General features: G+C 38.9%; 1 protein-coding gene across 1 annotated transcript; it reads right to left on the reverse strand.

Moving 5' to 3' along the window:
* Positions 1 to 595: 595 nt before the first annotated feature.
* On the reverse strand, positions 596 to 18,581 carry LOC105019473 (sodium/potassium-transporting ATPase subunit alpha-1). The gene is made up of 21 exons (XM_010885692.3): positions 18,457 to 18,581; positions 18,136 to 18,258; positions 10,633 to 10,692; positions 9,208 to 9,411; positions 8,980 to 9,093; positions 8,623 to 8,757; positions 8,421 to 8,538; positions 8,054 to 8,322; positions 7,512 to 7,955; positions 7,085 to 7,277; positions 6,794 to 6,969; positions 6,572 to 6,708; positions 6,314 to 6,464; positions 6,055 to 6,223; positions 5,790 to 5,944; positions 5,468 to 5,591; positions 5,211 to 5,356; positions 4,648 to 4,781; positions 4,395 to 4,496; positions 1,665 to 1,756; positions 596 to 1,458 (listed from the first exon to the last, which is right to left on the reverse strand). The coding sequence occupies exons 1-21, from the start codon at positions 18,466 to 18,468 to the stop codon at positions 1,430 to 1,432; spliced, it is 3,087 nt and encodes a 1,028-aa protein (XP_010883994.1). The 5' UTR covers positions 18,469 to 18,581; the 3' UTR covers positions 596 to 1,429.
* Between the last annotated feature and the right edge of the window lie 671 nt (positions 18,582 to 19,252).

Consider the following 19,252-nt stretch of genomic DNA (forward strand, 5'->3'; position numbering starts at 1 on the left):
GTTTGGGGTCTGCTTTGTCATATATTTTGTTTTATAATGCGCCAAATGTTTTCAATGGGTGACAGGCCTGGACTGTAGGTAGGCCAGTTTAGCAATCAGACTCTTTTACTACAGAGCCATGTTGTTGTAATATGTGCAGAATGTGGTTCAGCATTGTCTTGCTGAAGTAAGCAAGGCCTTCCCTGAAAAACAGTTGCCTTCTCACCAAGCTGCTTGCCTATTGTCCTGTAGCCCATCTCAGCCTTGTGCAGGTCTACAATTTTATCCCTGATGTCCTTACACAGCTCTCTGGTATTGGCCATTGTGGAGAGGTTGGAGTCTGTTTGATTGAATGTGTGGACAGGTGTCTTTTATACAGGTAACGAGTTCAAACAGGTGCAGTTAATACAGGTAATGAGTGGAGAACAGGAGGGCTTCTTAAAGAAAAACTAACAGGTCTGTGAGAGCCGGAATTCTTACTGGTTTGTAGGTGATCAAATACTTATGTCATGCAATAAAATGCAAATTAATTATTTTCTGGATTTTTGTTTTAGATTCCGTCTCTCACAGTTGAAGTGTACATATGATAAAAAATTACAGACCTCTACATGCTTTGTAAGTAGGAAAACCTGCTAAATCGGCAGTGTATCAAATACTTGTTCTCCCCACTGTATATCCCCGACATACTGACTTACACACTTAGTCACTCTGTTGTATATTGTTCTCTGACCCCACCACTCTATACTCCTCAGCCAAATGCACTGATGGACTGATCAGCAACCCCAACAGAGCTAGTTTTCGTTTGAAATTATACTGGTTCACAATGTCTTAGTGTGCTCATAACAGAAAGTGACACCAGTCCTTGGGATCTTAAAGTCATAGATATATTTATTAATAGGAAATTCTTTAGCTGTAGATTAATAGCAATTAATTGAAAAAACTATATAATCAATTTAGAGAACTCAAATTTTTAAGCAACAGGACATGTTGGCTTTGTGTTAGGCAATTACCCCATCCACGAAAATATTAAATGTATCAAAAATCCAAAATGTTTTTATTCCTATTCCAATAAAATGTATACTGATATGGGGCTTTTTCACTTCGCTGTTTTAACTCCATAAAACAACTGGTCAAAATGTACTTGATCAGCACAATTCTTTATTGGATTTACATTCAAGGCAATGCTCCTATTTATATATTTAGGGTAAACGCTGCACATTTCAGCTCAACTGGAGAAAAAATGGGAAATAATATGTAATACTTCAGTGGTACAGATTGAATAGAGTTGTACATAATTAATGTTTATCCCAAATTACATGAGAATAATCAAGACCTCCTCACTGTAGTCCATTATCAGTGTTCATTGGCTGAAACTGCTACATAAGAGTTAAATGTAATGTTGTTGGTTGAGATGCAGTACCAGAGTGACAGTAATCCTGGCCTCTTTGTTTCAGTAGTATGTCTCCTGGTCCACCCAACCTTATTAAAAAACAAAAAGAGAACAGAGAACACATTTTTTAGATTTCGTTTTGGCACACTGCAAATTTCCAGGAGACAAATCCCAGCTAGTAATTCGCCACTTGCCTTATCCAAATTAATTAATAATCTTAAATATTAGCTCAATGTAAAAAAAAAAAGCTTGATTAACTTGATTATGTTCTCGTCCATATTCCCTGAGCACTCACCTCCTGGGTTCCGTCGCAGAATGTATTTCCTAACCTCGTCATACAGGAAGATGAGCAGAGAGTAGGGTAATGCACATAACCACCACCAAGGCCTGAGGAAAGAGAGGACAAAGAGAAGATTTGAGGGGAGACAGAAGCCAAAGAAAAAACAGTTCATAAAGGGGCTCAAAACAAAAGAGCTAATGCGCTTATAGGGCCCATTAATGTTTTGATTTGTTTTCTTAGGATTGGGCGGTAAATCCCATTACAACAGCAAGCTAGTGAACCCCAACTGATCCTGTGAGAGGACAGTTAACCTCTGTTATATCCATCCGTCTTTAAAACATGGATCAGTGTTGTGTATGTGATCTTTAAGTGGCACATCCGATTATCTCACTGGATGTTTCTGTCAAAATGCAATGTACTTTCCTATGAGATGACATGCATAGTCTTTTCAGCCTACATTTAGCTTTAGGGTTGGGTATACTTTTTAATTTTACCGCCCACCAGCAAGGCAATGTTTAATAATCCTAAACCTCTGCCGTTTTCGTCTTCGAGTTGTGCCGAACATTGAGCTTTTCAATTTAGGCTACACTTGGCCACACTGCAATATTTAAATGGGCAGTGTAGACTATTGTTATTCTACCTCCACTATTCTACCGTCAATGTATCCTTATTCACTGGGTAATATACATTATTTACAATATACACTACCGTTCAAATGTTTGGGGTCACTAAGACATTTCCTTGTGACATTTCCTTGGAAACCGCCAAAGGGTTTTCTAATGATCAATTAGCCTTTTAAAATGATAAACTTGGATTAGCAAACACAACGTGCCATTGGAACACAGGACTGATGTTTGCTGAGGCCCCTATGTAGATATTCCATTGAAAATCAGCTTTCCCCCCGCTATAATAGTCATTTACAACATTAACAATGTCTACACTGTATTTGTGATCATTTGAAGTTATTTAAAAAAAGTGCTTTTCTTTCAAAAACAAGGCTAACATTTATAAGTGATCCCATACTTTAAAATGGTAGTGTACAGTATAGAGTGGCAAAGAAACATTGTATGAGGGGGCTAGTTTGATAATGTATGCACTCACTACTGAGTGGCTCTGAATAATATTGTTTGCTAAATGACATGAATGTAATATACTGCACCAAAAAACAACCCTGGACACCATAGCATGCAAAAAAAAAAATCCCCAAATGCTTCAATACAGGCTATGTTACCAAATAGCATACTTTTTACTTTCCATGACAGATTTGCAGTTGCAATTAAGATAATGCTTTATATGTATGATACAGCTAGTTCACTAGCTGAAATGAAAACATATAGTGCATTCAGAAAGTATTCAGAGGCCATTTTGTTACTTTATAGTCTTATTCTAAAATATATATTCCTCATCGAAAACAAAAACATCACCAGTATTCAGACCACTTTGCTATGATACTAAAAAATGAGCTCAGGTACCATGGATTCCATTTATCATCCTTGAAATGTTTCCACAACTTGATTGGAATGTGGTGGTATATTCAAACCTCTCAGTGTAAGGTCCCACAGTTGACAGTGCATGTCAGAGCACAAAAACAGCCATTAGTTTGAAGGCATTGTCCATACAGAAAAAGGATTGTGTTGAAGCACAGATCTGGTGAAGGGTTGAAGGTCCCCAAGAACAAAGTGGCCTCCATCATTCTTAAATGAAAGAAGTTTGGAGCCATCAACAGTCTTTCTAGAGGTTGCCACCCACCCAATCAAAGCAATCGAGGGAGAAGGGCCCTGGTCAGGGAGGTGACCAAGAACCAGATGGTCACTCTGACAGTGCTGTATGGAGATTCCATCAACAGATGCAGTGTGGAGATGCACCAATCAGGCCTTTATGGTTGAGTGGCCAGGTGGAAGCAACTCCTCAGTAAAAGCACACGAGAGCCCGCTTGGAGTTTGCCAAAAGGCACTTTGAGATTGAACTCTTTGGCCTGAGTGCCAGGTGTCAAGTCTGGAGAAAACCAGGCACTGCTCATTACCTGGCCAATACTATTCCTAGGAAGAAGCATGGATGCAGCAAAATGCTGTGGGGATGTTTTTCATTGGCAGGGACTGGGAGACTAGTCAGGATAATGACTGTGAAGTGATGTCCCCCATCCAACCTGACATAGCTTGAAATGATCTGCGGAGAAAAATATTGAGAAAGTCCCCAAGTGTGCCCAGCTAGTAGCATCATACCCAACAAGACTTGAGGCTGTAATTGCTGCCAAACATGCTTCAACAAAAGTACTGAGTGCTGTGGTGTAAATGTAATATTTCTGTCCTGTTTTCCTTCATAGATTTGCAAAAGTACTTAAAAATCTGTTTTTGCTTCATTCCTTTTTGGGAACTGCCTGATGAAAGATGACGCGAAAATCTATTTCATTATAAAAACAGACTGTAACATAACAAAATGTGGAAAAAGTGAAAAGGTCACAGTAAACAGTGTAGAAGAAGAATAGCTTATTGGCAAGAATCGGACACAGTTTCAATGGAATCATCGTTCCTCAACACATTTCTGAACAGCTAACAATGTCGTTATTGCTAGTGATCCCCTCCATATGTTCTAGCACAAAACCGTTCCCATGTGTTTCAGCAACCTACGTCAGTCTTCATGCTGTTGGTGGAACCTAAATTTGTAATATATGACAGAATAACATCAAACAGGGCCAATATAGGCCAATGATGGGCTGTTCCAAACTAATGTGAAGCGTATACTAACTTGAGTGGGTACATTTTGAGAGCAACATCCAATCCAGGGCAATAGGACAGGAAAAGAGCCATGGCCGTTTCGGTACACAAGCCGAAAAGTAGAACACGGTTCCTGAGGTGGAAGAAAAAAAGGAAAGACATATCTTGGATTCAAAACCACCAGGTCCGATATGGATTTCAAAGTGAGTTATTGGGTTGAAGGAATGTGGAGATGTTCTACCAGCAGTGTACAAGAGGTGTGTACCAGAAGTGTGTGTACTCACGTCATTAGTCCCTGTTTAACAAGGGAATTCTTCCTGGTCTTACAGATGATCAGATCGGCCCACTGCACAATAACGATGCTGACGAAGAACGCTGTGTGGCACGTAAACTCGACAACCTTTCTGCTTTCATATGTCTGAATGATGAAATGTAGACCACAGAAAGAGAGAATGTAGAAAAAAAGGAGAGGAAATACATATTTAACTACTGTATATTGTACCATTGCAGTAATAGAAATCACATTACAGTCAGTCCACTCTGAGCCTGGGCACCAGTGGCGTATTGGAATCAACAGGGGGCTGCAGAAATTACATTTCTGGAGGAATAGTAGCAAGCACACTAAAAAGCCCGAAGTCTGACAGTAACTGATTTCTCAGGACCATTATTTGTATTTCATTTGCTGACTATCCAAAATGCCAGCTGTACCCTGATCCATGACTTCTTGTCTGTGTTCATACTGTAACAAACCTATACATTTATTTGTGTCTCTCATATTTCTTGATATGTACTAGAATATACTAAAGAAATTGAAGGGAGATTGAAAGGGCCCAGAGTTTGAACTGACCCATTGTTGACCGTAGCTGTCCTCAATGTCGTTGATGTAGCTGTTTTCCCAGTCCACACGGATACCTATCAAATCTGTGGGAAAGAACCCATTTTCAGCCATGATCACAAAGTATGTGAAAAACCCAGCTGTGGCCTGAATCATACCTGTGAAGAAGAAAAGAATATATGAATAATTTGTCAGTGAAACGACATTGCTGATGTTAACTTAATATAATTAAAATTATATCCAAAAGACAGGCAAAGCAGACGCTTTACCAATTTGACCGTAGGCCATGCTAATGAGCCTCTGGTTCACCAGTTTGTCTGTTTTGGCATTTCTGGGCTGTCTCTTCATGATATCATTCTCTGCTTCTTCATAGGCCAGGGAGATAGCAGGGATCTTGAAAGTAATGATGGGTAAGATAATCCAAATTAGGAATGTATTATTGGTAACTGTGCCAAAAAAAAAACTAAAACACTCCCGAACACCCTAACAGGTGATGAATGTGTGAATTATGCTTTGGAATGCACCAGGGCACATAATCATACTGTTTATCAAAGATTAGAGGGAGGAGCATCCACACTATGAAACACCCACCATGTCAGTTCCCAAGTCAATACAGAGGATGGTGACTGTTCCCAGGGCCAGTGGAATGTTAGCAACGATTAATAGGAGGAATGGAGACATCTCTGGAATTTTACTGGTCAGTGTATAGGCGATAGACTTCTTCAAGTTGTCAAAGATCAGACGGCCTGAGGAGAGACGGAGGGATTGTTAGGTTGATAAGGTACATATTTAAAGTATTTATTTTAAAGTATTTATAGCTCAGCAGATTAATGGGCATTGTCAGAGCTTCTCTTACCCTCTTCAACACCGGTGACAATGGAGGCAAAGTTGTCATCTAGAAGGATCATGTCTGCAGCCTGTTTGGAAACGTCAGATCCAGCAATACCCATAGCAACACCAATGTCAGCCTTCTTCAGGGCAGGGGAATCATTCACGCCATCACCTGTAACAGCCACGATGGCACCCTATGATAAGTAAGAAAGGTGTTTACAGACATGAGCAACAGAAAATGCGATCATCCTGAATGACTGATCATGAGTTCCATAAAATAGTACCTGACGCTGGCAACCTTCCACAATGATGAGCTTCTGCTGAGGAGAAGTTCTGGCAAACACAATCTCAGTATGATAGTTTAAGATGTCATCCAACTGTTTCTCTGTCATGTCCTTCAGCTCTCCACCGTGGATGACACATGCGTTGGCATCCCTGCAGTGTAGGTAGATTGGAAGTCATAACATAGACTAAACAAAACAGTCTAAATTGTTCTGCACATCGGTAAGGAGGACTGAGGTGTATAGGAAACTGGACCATACCTTGGGTTGACCTCAGAAACTGGAACATTCAGACGAGCAGCAATGTCTTCAACAGTCTCATTACCCTCAGAGATGATACCCACACCCTTAGCAATCGCCTTAGCAGTAATGGGGTGATCACCAGTGACCATTATAACCTAAGGGAAAGAAGGAATGCAGAGCGGTTGGAATATAATGGTTATTCCATATGTGATTAAGTTGGGTATGATTTCATTTCCATACCTTGATTCCAGCACTTCTACACTTGCTCACAGCATCCGGGACAGCAGCACGGGGAGGGTCAATCATGGATATGAGGCCAACAAAGCACAGATTCTCAGTGGGAAAGTTACATTGTTCACAGTCAAAGTCATAGCCATCCAGAAACTGTTTGTCAGGAAGCTGAAAATGGCAGAAACCTGAATAGAACACAGAGTGATACAAACACTAGAACAAATCCAACATGCTCAAGACTATAGAATAGGTCCAACACCTCTGAGTTCATATATCTCGACACGATGGGTGCCCTCTTACCGAGCACTCTCTCTCCCAGCCCACCCAGCTCTTCATAGGCATTCTGGAAGGATTCCTTCATCTCATCATCTAGAGGCTGTTCTTTGCCCTGTATCAGGATAGTAGAACAGCGATCCAGAATCCTCTCAGGGGCTCCTTTTAATACCAGTAGATGATTAGACTCAGCAGCCAGGGGGTTCTTATGAATGGACAGCTAAGAAATAAAATGTATACTTTTATCAGATGATCAGCATAAGGAGGGTTGAAGCAATGATCAGGTAGTAGCCCACATTAGACATTCTGGCACTGAACTGAATGCAGATACATACAGAACTGATTGAGAACATACATTTTAAGCCAAACATACCACCTTCCAGATCTCCTGTTTAACCCTGTTTAACACTAACACAGTTTAGCCACATATACCATAAATAGCAAATGTGATCACCTGGTATTTGTTGGTGGAGTTGAAGGGGATCTCTGCAACTGTACTGTACTTTTCCCTCATGTCTTTAACAGATCCACAACAGAGTTCGACAAACTTCAGCAGCGCAGACTCTGAGGCATCACCGGCCACATCTCTCCTGAGGATTGGTACATTGGTCTGCTCTGCCAGGAAGACAGCACGGTTGCACAAGCCAGCAATTCTAGCCAGGGCCGCCCAGGTTTCAGAGGTCTTGTCAAAGGAGGTACCACTTTGGTTCTCCGTGGTGTCGGCATCATGGACCTGGTTGTCAAACCACATGTGGGCCACAGTCATCCTGTTCTGGGTCAGGGTTCCGGTCTTGTCGGAGCAGATGGTGGAGGTGGAGCCCAGGGTCTCCACAGCTTCCAGATTTTTCACCAGGCAGTTCTTTTTGGCCATCCGCTTGGCAGTCAGAGTTAGGCACACCTATAATAAAAATGGCGGAGTGTTGTGAATATACAACAATATCTGAGGGATTGGTGGTAAGGAATACCTTTTTTGTTAAACTTTTCATCAGCACTCACTGTTACAGTAGCCAGCAGACCCTCTGGCACATTGGCAACGATTATTCCAATGAGAAAGATGACAGACTCCAACCACCCATACCCCAAGATGAGGGAGAGGATAAGAAAAGTCAGGCCCAGAAAGATGGCCACACCGGTAATGATGTGGATAAAATGCTCAATTTCAATGGCGATTGGCGTCTTCCCACCATCCAGACTCATAGCCAAGGTGGCAATACGACCCATAATAGTGTGGTCACCAGTGTTGATGACAACACCTCTGGCAGTTCCTGGAAGGACACAAAAACAAAGTAGCTAATTACCAAATGTCAAGTTATTTTAACTATTCAATAACTATGACTGTTTACAGACGTTTTTATGATTCTACCTTCAACACAGTTGGTAGAAAAGAAGGCAATATTTCTAGTCTCTAGGGGATTGTCATGAGTGAAGTCGGGACTACGAGTTTGGGGCTCGGATTCACCAGTGAGAGAAGAGTTATCTACCTGAGTGGAGAAAGAGAATAGCATCAGTACAACAATGAATGACACCTGAGTGACACATTCCTTAATGGATATTAAAGTACCCGCCTTGCAGCTACTGGAAGAGATGATGCGCAAATCAGCAGGGATTCTGTCTCCTCCTTTAACTTCAACCAAGTCACCGACCACCACTTCTTCAGTATTGATGTTCTTCTTCTCACCATCACGGATAACCAGTGTTTGCTACATTGTCAGTGGTTATACAGATTTGAATGCATAACAGTATGGTCAAGATGTAAAGTTACAGATTACAATACATAGAAATGCACACAGTAAATTATTTTACCATGAAAACAGTTTTGGCCAAAATGGGAATGTAGTTATTACATTTAAAATCCCACTGTGACACTGAACGTATGTGAAACGGATTGTAGAGCCCTAACCCCTTATATATAGAGCACCAACCTGTGGGACTAGGTTCTTGAAGGAGTCCATGATCTTTGAACTCTTTGCCTCTTGGTAGTAAGAGAACAATCCAGTGATGATGACAACAACCGAGAGCACAATACCCAGGTACAACTGTGAAAAGGGCAAAAATATTATGAAAATACTGCATTATCTAGTGTGGAATCCACTAAAGGGTTTGTCATTTTTGCAAAATCTCCAATATTTTCTGAATCCTGTAATTCTTACATTATCACTGTCTGGCTCCTGCTCAGACACGACCTGGATCATATAGGCTAGAAAGCAGAGGGCAGCTCCGATCCAAAGCATCATGCAGAACCCGCCAAAGAGCTGCTTGCAGAACTTCACCCACTCAGGGGTAGTTGGTGGAGGGGTCAGGGTGTTTGGGCCATTACAAAGAAAGACCTCCTTAGCTTGAGTTGAGGTTAGACCCTGGGTGGTGTAGGGATGTTAAAATGTTAACATTTAGAATGAATGTTTGACGCTATGCTGTGCATAGCCTATATGAAGAGCCAGCGTATCAACCTTTGGAGTTAATTATTTGTTTATATTTTGTATTTCATGCCAGTGAATTTAACATGAATGTGTTGGTAAAAACACTGAAACCGATTCATGAAACCATTGCTATTAATAGATCTTAAAGCAGCATCCCAACTTGAGCTAATGAGGTCCATAGTAAAAAAAAATGCATTTCAAGTGCCAATTTCCATGGTCGCTAAGATTCTATAGATGCCATAGCCATACTGATGACAGGTTGAAATGGGGCTAGTAACGGTATCATCTAAATTACACTACAAGAGCTTGGAAATATAGCAACATTGCTAAGTAGGCAAATATTTTGTTAAAAACAATGTTGCCATCATCATGATATTGCCAAATATACATGTGATGTCAACGTTAGCTAACAAAAATGATGTGTACTCCCCTTAGTATTAGCTAGTGAAGTATGTAGAATCACAGTGATTACATCAAAATGATGATAAAAGGTTAAGTTACTAATTATACACCTGTAAATGCGGTATTGTGTTTTCAAGCTTTTGTTTTATGCACTAAAGACCATATTTTCATAAGCTCCACAAATTGTGATGATACTTGCAATACATGAACACATTTTTGAGACTATTTGAAGTTAACAGTATAGCCTGTTCATGCCAGGAAATGTTCATATTCACATCTTACTTTGGCAGAAACCATCCCAGAAAATGACAAAAATGTACGCACTTACTAATGCATATTCCTCTAAATAAAAGCATCTTCTTAATTAATTACTAGTGTATTAGCTGATAATAATTACACTGAATGGTTAATTAAATGCAATGCTTTACCATTGTCAAGGCCAAATTGCATTATGAAATTGTATCTATCAATACACTCTGTTATGAAATCTGACACTAAATGGCATAGCTGCTTATGGTGTGTAAAAGGCGTCGCACAATCTGAAAAGACTACATATATGGAACTCTGAACTCTAAACTGTAGGAAGATGGACTGTACATCTGTTTTACTCTATATGCAGAGAGGCAGTGGTAGATAATGATGTTACCATGACGCTGAAGGCAGACAGTGTACAGTCAGATACATTACTTAGGACCACTGTTTCTCAGTGTAACAAACACTGAGACATGTACACCACATTCAAACACACATACTCACCCTTGTTAAATCTGTGTCGTATTTCTTGTGAAGTTCATCCAAGCTCAACTTGTGGTCATCCTAAATTTAGAGAGGGAGAAAAAAATACAGAAGAGTGGATGCAAAAAGAAATGAACAGTTCCTTGTTAAACTAATACGTTCTCCTATTTTTACCTATAGTAAAATTATACAAAATATTTTGTGTACTACATAAACAAAATATACATATTTGTGCATATTAAAGATTTGTGCGTATTAAACAAATGTGTCAAATAATTTTAAACAATATGCAATGATTTGTAATATAACATTGTGCAGCATGTATTTGATAATAAATTAGAGCCCTGAATGCAGATAGATTGAAAGCCGTGGTATATAAGTACGTAAATGGATATGCCAATTTTAATTCTAATTACGTTGTTATCCAGTTCATAATAGCAATAAGGCACCTCAGGGGTTTGTGGGAAATGGCCAGTGTACCACACTAAGGGCTGTATACATTGAGTAATAGGAAGTCAATGCATTTGCCAATGAGTAACAAAATGCACATTTTCTTAATGTCTAATTCTAAATTCACCTTTTAGGTTATTTGTAAGGTAATGGTTCGTAATTCACTTTCATGTTTTTACATATTCCCGACAAATGCATTTCCCAGAGTGAATTAGATCATACACAGATCGTAATGACTCAAAAATTGAAAAAAACTATGTTTAACATCCTTGAGATATGATAAAAATGTGCTATTCTTTAGAAACAGAAGCCAGAATATTTTGTGGGTTAAGTACAACCCTGCTTCCAAAAAAGTTTGGACGCTGCGTAAAAAGAAAATAAAAACAGAATGCAATCATTTGCAAATCCGTTATCTCTATATTTAATTGGGAATAGTACAGAGACAGCATATCAAATGTTGAAACTGTGAAATTGTTTTTGTTGTTTTTGGATACGTACCCATTTTGAATTTGATGCCAGCAACACATTTCAAAAACAGTAGGGACAGAGGCATGTTTACCACTAAACACCTCTTGCAACACCTCTCCTTTTTACAATATTCTGTAAGCATTTGAGAACTGAGGAGACCAATTGCTGTATTTTTTAAAGTGAAATGTTTTCCCATTCTTGCTTGATATAGGATTTCAGCTGCACAACAGGGTCTCCTTTGTTGTATTTTACATAATGCACCAAATGTTTTCAATGGGTGACAGGTCTGGACAGCAGGAAGGCCTGTTTAGCACCCAAACTCTTTTACTACAGAGCCATGCTGTTGTAATATGTGCAGACTGTGGTTTGCCATTGTCTTGCTGAAATAAGCATGGCCTTCCCTAAAAAATATGTTGTCTGAATGGCAGTATATATTGCTCCAAAACCTGTATATATTGTTCAGCATTAATGGTTCCTTCACAGATGTACACGTCACCCATGCCATGTGTGCATATGCATGCCCATACCATCACGCATGCTGGCTTTTGAACTGTGGACTGAGGATTGCATTGTCCATGATTCCCCCCCCCAAAAAATCAGCACAAAACAGTTTTCCACTTCCCTTCAGTCCATCTTAAATGAGCTTGGGCCCAAAGAAGGTGGCAACATTTCTGGATCTTGTTTGTATGTGGTTTCTTCTTTGCATGGTGGAGTTTTAACTTGCATTGTGGATGCAGTGACGTACAGTGTTCAGAGACAATGGTTTTCGGAAGTGTTCCTGAGCCCATGCAGTGATGTCCACTGCACATTTGTGTCTGTTTATAATGCACTGTCACCTGAGAGCCTGAAAATCATGACCATCCAATATTGAATCTTTTAATTATATTATATACTGTAGGTGATGATATCCCCAAACTCTTTGCAATTTTACACAAAAAAAAAGTACAATTTGCCTGCAAAGTCAAAGGTGGGATCACTGAAAGTGGTGATCCCACTTTTGTTGCCTCTGTCTCAGCTTTTTTGAAATGTGTTGCATTCTGTTTTTCTTTATATTTTACAGTGTCCCAATCTTTTTTGAAATGTGTTGCATTCTGTTTTTCGTTACATTTTACAGTGTCCCAACCTTTTTTGAAACGTGTTGCATTCTGTTTTTCTTTACATTTTAAAATGTCCCAACCTTTTTTGAAACGTGTTGCATTCTGTTTTTCTTTACATTTTACAGTGTCCCAACCTTTTTTGAAACGTGTTGCATTCTGTTTTTCTTTACATTTTAAAATGTCCCAACCATTTTGGATACGGGGTTGTACATTTTTTGTATGTCTTTGGCCAGTTGAAATGCACATCTCAAATCATTGGTTGAATGTAATTAGATTATAAATTCTGATCTGCAACAATCCACAGTCCATATACAGTAATACAGAGACCAAATAAGATAGACATGTTATGACCTAATTAAAAAAACCACAGGTTATTGGTTTTTATAATGCAGTACACTTTAATCTAAATGTCAAAGGGTGAAAATGTTATATAGTGCAGGCAAGCCAATTGTCAACCTCCACAACCTCCACTCCCTTTAGTGAACTGTTTTTCAGATGCTGGTCTGCGTGTAAGTGGGCTAGATTAATAAAACCACTGATATAAAACATGTAATAAATAGTGGAAAGACAACTCTGTAATTCACTACATGACTTGTGCCGCTTTCTGGGATCTAATCATCATATCATGATGTAGTTAGATCCAGAACATGCTTAAGTCCATAGGACGCTTAAGGTAGAACATGTTGGTTCACGTCCAACTATGTAGGACATTTGAATTGGCTGATAAGGATTTATTTAGGAGATTAAATCTTCTTTTCAGCTGGTTGGCCCCTAGGAATGTGGTCAGCATATAAGAGAAGCTAATAGTTACCAATTTATACCAATTTCTTTAACTGCAAAATGTAATGATTTTAGTTAAAGCACACAAGTATGGCAGTTTATGTGACAGATATAAACACAGCTACTGTACTTACTATAATAAATTACATGATTTATTTTGTACTACTACGCTTTTAGTTTTTTTGTTTTTCTCAATTCCTCAATTCACTTTTAATTTGTTTTCTGAGGACTTTGACCAAATGGGAAAATGCATGATGGATGCATGATGCTGCAAGATGAGAATTCTATATTGTATATACAGTGGGGAGAACAAGTATTTGATACACTGCCGATTTTGCAGGTTTTCCCACTTACAATGCATGTAGAAGTATAAAACAAAAATCTAAAACAAAAATCCAGAAAATCACTTTGTATGATTCTTAAGTAATTAATTTGCATTTTATTGCATGACATAAGTATTTGATACATCAGAAAAGCACTTAATATTTGGTACAGAAACCTTTTTTCTGTATTTGGCCCACTCCTCCATACAGACCTTCTCCAGATCCTTCAGGTTTCGGGGCTGTCGTTGGTCAATACGGACTTTCAGCTCCCCCCAAAGATTTTCTATTGGGTTCAGGTCTGGAGACTGGCTAGGCCACTCCAGGACCTTGAGATGCCTCTTACGGAGCCACTCCTTAGTTGTGTGTGTTTCGGGTCGTTGTCATGCTGGAAGACCCAGCCACGACCCATCTTCAATGCTCTTACTGAGTGCAGGAGGTTGTTGGCCAAGATCTCGCGATATATGGCCCCATCCATCCTCCCCTCAATACGGTGCAGTAGTCCTGTCCCCTTTGCAGAAAAGCATCCCCAAAGAATGATGTTTCCACCTCCATGCTTCACGGATGGGATGGTGTTCTTGGGGTTGTACTCATCCTTCTTCTTCCTCCAAACACGGCGAGTGGAGTTTAGACCAAAAAGCTCTATTTTTGTCTCATCAGACCACATGACCTTCTCCCATTCCTCCTCTGGATCATCCAGATGGTCATTGGCAAACTTCAGACCGGCCTGGACATGCGCTGGCTTGAGCAGGGGGGACCTTGCGTGCGCTGCAGGATTTTAATCCATGACGGCGTAGTGTGTTACTAATAGTTTTCTTTGAGACTGTGGTCCCAGCTCTCTTCAAGTCATTGACCAGGTCCTGCCATGTAGTTCTGGGATGATCCGTCAACTTCCTCATAATGTCCCACAAGGTGAGATCTTGTATGGAGCCCCAAACCAAGGGAGATTGACCATCATCTTGAACATCTTCCATTTTCTAATAATTGCACCAGCAGTTGTTGCCTTCTCACCAAGCTGCTTGCCTATTGTCCTGTAGCCCATCCCAGCCTTGTGCAGGTCTACAATTTTATGTCCTTACACAGCTCTCTGGTCTTGACCATTGTGGAGAGGTTGGAGTATGTTTGATTGAGTGTGTGGACAGGTGTCTTTTATACAGGTAACTAGTTCAAACAGGTGCAGTTAATACAGGTAATGAGTGGAGAACAGGAGAGCTTCTTAAAGAAAAACTAACAGGTCTGTGAGAGCCAGAATTCTTACTGGTTGGTAGGTGATCAAATACTTATGTCATGCAATAAAATGCTAATTAATTATTTAAAAATCATTCAATGTGATTTTATGGATTTTTAGATTCCGTCTCTCACAGTTGAAGTGTACCTATGATCAAAATTACAGACCTCTACATGCTTTGTAAGTAGGAAAACCAGCAAAATCGGCAGTGTATCAAATACTTGTTCTCCCCACTGAAAGTATGAAAGGATATTTGCAGTTAAATACAACAACGGTTGTGTTGGTGAACTGGTCAGAAAGAAACGTTAATGGTCATACTGTTCAACTGTAGATGCATTTTGGTAAGCAAATTAGAAATAGAAGCATCTTGTTTTACATATCTATACAAAACCTTTCTTGACTCACATTTCCTAAAACCCGACACCCACACATTTTAATAGTTGCAAGTCTTCTATTATGATATTCACACAGGGATTTAAACCTTTCAACATTTGATAGATACTAAACTAGACAAATGTTTATATAAGTTGTTTTTAGGAAAGTCTTGAAAAGCCAAATGTTTACTTCTAAAAATTACTTGAGCATGTGGACAGCTGGTCATGCCTATTAGTGCTGCATCAAGATAAGAGAATGTACTCTGACCCAAATATTATTGCAAGTAATTTTATAATGTCGGATCCTGTTGTATGTTTTGTTTTCTATTAAAAAAGAAAATCATGGCGAAAGGCTATTCTTTGTTGCTGAGTGCATGGCTACAGCCCTAAGCCAGAGTATTGAAATTCTTAATTTCCTCTGCCTGGCCACAAATAATGTGTACAGTAATATCTTTCTACAATATAGTATATGAATACAAATGGAATTATATCAATACAAATGGCATACAAGTGGCATTTTAAATCACTTGCACAACACTTCTACAGGCTGAACAGATGCTTCCCAAAATGGCAGCATCAATATGGCAGACAAAAGAAATATCTTAATGCATACTCTTTTTGGTTTTAGGCTGGGCATCTGTATCATAATGGACAGTAAAAAAAATGTTATTCTAAATTACATTTGATTGAGTAATGGCAAAAAACATTTGTCACTGAAGATTTAATGAAACCTCCAGTATAACCCCCTATGCAATTTGTGAGGCATGTTAATTTGGTCTTGCTCACTTATGGGTGCAAAAGCTCTTATAAAGAACATCATATACAATACAATTGAAAAGTTTTCCATGAAAACATACATAAAATGAGTTTGAATAGGAAATATAACAAAAGGAATAAGAAATATAGCAATTGACAAGTTTAGAAAGATGATTTTTTATTGATGTAATATTTGTGTCCTTCACACTTTAGTTTCATCAAAGAATATTCCATTTGCAGCAATTACAGCCCTGCAGACCTTTGGCATTCTAGTTGTCAATGTATTGAGGTGATCTGAAGAGACTTCACCACATGCTTCCTGAACCACCTCCCACAAGATATGGGCTTGATGGGCACCTCTTACTTAACATACGGTCAATCTGCTCCCACAACAGCTCAATAGGGTTGAAATCCGGTGACTGCACTGGCCACTGCATTACAGACAAAATACCAATTGACTGGTTCTTCCTTAAATAGATCTTGCATTGTTTTGAGCTCTGCTTTGGGTCATTGTCCTGAGAAAGTTGGCTCCAATCAAGCTCCGTCCACCGGGTATGGCATTGCAAAAAGGAGTAATAGCCGCCCCTTTTCAAGATCCCTTTACTTTGTACAAATCTCCTACTTTACCACCAACAAAGCTCCCCCAGACCAACACATTGCCTCCACCATGCTTGACAGATTGCGTCATGCACTCCTCCAGCATCTTTTCATTAGGTCGGTGTCTGACGAATGTTCTTCTTTGTAATATGAACACATCAAACTTAAATTTGTCAGTCCAAAAAAAAAATATATCCAGTCTTCCTCTGTCCAGTGTCTATGTTCTTTTGCCCATCTTATCCTTTTCATTCGCCAGTCTGAGGATGTTTTTGCAACTCTGCCTAAAAAGACAGCATCCCGGAGTGGCCCCTTCAGTGTTGACGTTGAGACTGATGTTTTGCGGATTCTATTTAATGAAGCTGCCAGTTGAGGACGTGTGAGGCATCTGTATTTGGCCTCTTGCTCAGTTGTGCACCAGCGCTGTACAAGATCACTAGTTTCTTGGCAATTTCTTGCATGCAATAGTTTTAATTTCTCAGAACAAGAATAGACAGGGGGGTACACTGAATTTTTTCGAAGCAAGTTCTTTGTTTCAGGCCATTTTGAGCCTGTAATCAAACCCACAATTGCTGATTCTCCAGTTACTCAACTATTCTAAAGAAGGCCTGGTTTATTTCTTCTTTAATCAGCACAACAGTTTTGAGCTGTGCTCGCATAAATGCAAAAGGCTTCCCTAATGATCAATTAGCCTTTTAAAATGATCAATTTAGCAAGATTAGGAATTAGCAAACACAATATGCCATTGCAAGTGTGATTGTTGCTCATAATGGACCTCTGTATGCCTATGTACTGTAGATATTCCATAAACAATCAGCCGTTTCCATCTATAATAGTCATTTACAACATGAACAGTGTCTACACTCTATTTCTGATGAATTTGATGTTATTTAAATGGGAAAAATGTTCTTAGTTCAAAAAGAAGGACATTTCTATGTGACCCATTTCGAAGTGAAATGTTTGAATGCTTGTGTATAAATGAGCCATAAATAAAACCATGCATCTACTACTGGTCACATTTTTTTTTCTTGCACTACAAAAAGAACATGGTGATGAACTGTATCTGTGGAATGGAATTAAAGGACCATTCAAAATAATGCGATCCCCCACATGATTTAAAGGAACTCTGGATCTTAGTCTTCCCTTAATTATTAAAGACATACCATTGCAATCTTCTCTGGGACTGTGTACGAAAACAGCCAACTTCATTGCTTTGATGTAAAAATTGAATTTGGAATAATATGTATTCCCATGTCAACTGCTCTGTATGTATGTTTGTTCTGTATATTTGTATTGGTCTTAACATTTCACAGTATAGAAATTCTTCAATTCATCAAGTTGGGGAGGAAAGCATAGGCTGGTGTTGTTGGTTAACATTTTTCATACTACTTTCAGGCTAAAATATACTATATTAGATTAATGGATTAAAACAATACTAAATAATCTGTTTTCCTCACCAAGTCAACTTCCTTTTTCAGCTTCTCCATATCCATCTTGTCCATTGCTTTGTACACCTGCTTTTTACGCTTCTTCTCATCATTCTCCAAGGTTGCTGCAAGCTTATAATCATCTATCCTGTTCTGTAAATCAAAAAGGATGTTAATGAGCAGATAAACTGTCAGTGTGACTTTTTCCTAATCAGGAAATAAATTAAGAGTTTGGAAATTAATTTCATGAGACAAATTGAGATAAATAATGAGTTATTTTGGTTTACGTACAAAAAAATACAACATTATTCAATCCACATATTTGTAATGAAAAATGCAACACAGACTTACTGCAAGTCCCATTTTTGTACCAGTGTCTCAATACCAGTGGTTTGTAGCAGGAATATAATTACTCCTTGTCCTGAAAAAACTCCACCTGTTACCCTTCGACACCTGTCTCTCTCTCCACATCTAGGCAGCCCCAGTCTTCCTGGATAGCTAACTTAAGTTTCAGTACTTATATTGTTAATCTGATGAAGGGGAGGTGCACAGGTGAAATGTAACAGGTGAGTCATTTGGGTGAGGTAATTTTTAAGACAAGCCCCTATAAAGAAGTAATCCCAGTTGTATAAGGTATGGAGTCAAATTGAAAAAGATGAGGACAATGACTGGAGATGGTTTTATTTCTTTGTGTATTACTTACTGACTCTTAGCAGCATCCCCTGTACATCTGCTAGAATGACACTTCCAATACTTGTTTAGATTCCCACATGTGGCCTTTTTGAGATAGTATGAAAACATATCTAATCACTTTGTATTATGAATTGCTATGGATGGGAGCATCAGCTAAATTACTTAAAACAAGTTTATTGTTAAATCAATTTGCATCATTTCTAAATATAGCTTGACATGGAATGTACTTCTAAAAAAACATTTGAGGGACAAACAATAGGGTTTATATTTCAATACAATGGCGTACCAGACTAACAAATTGTTACATCAATCACATTTTTACATAATCCTTAGATCAGTGTATGAAAGTCACAGCCAAAAGACTGAAGATGATTATGTTCTCTATACTCCGCTTAGAACTAAATGGTTAGGGTACTACATGCATTTATGATTTCACATTAAATATCAGACAGAC

The sequence above is a fragment of the Esox lucius genome, chromosome 21, assembly GCF_011004845.1.
Source record: "Esox lucius isolate fEsoLuc1 chromosome 21, fEsoLuc1.pri, whole genome shotgun sequence".
NCBI lineage: Eukaryota > Metazoa > Chordata > Actinopteri > Esociformes > Esocidae > Esox > Esox lucius.

Excerpts from the sequence above, each read along its gene's own strand:
- LOC105019473 (XM_010885692.3), bottom strand. Across the intron at positions 6,465-6,571 it reads GTTTCTGAGGTCAACCCAAG|GGATGCCAACGCATGTGTCA; the intron begins GTATGGTCCAGT and ends CCTACACTGCAG. Across the intron at positions 5,357-5,467 it reads CATGGCCTACGGTCAAATTG|GTATGATTCAGGCCACAGCT; the intron begins GTAAAGCGTCTG and ends TCTTCTTCACAG.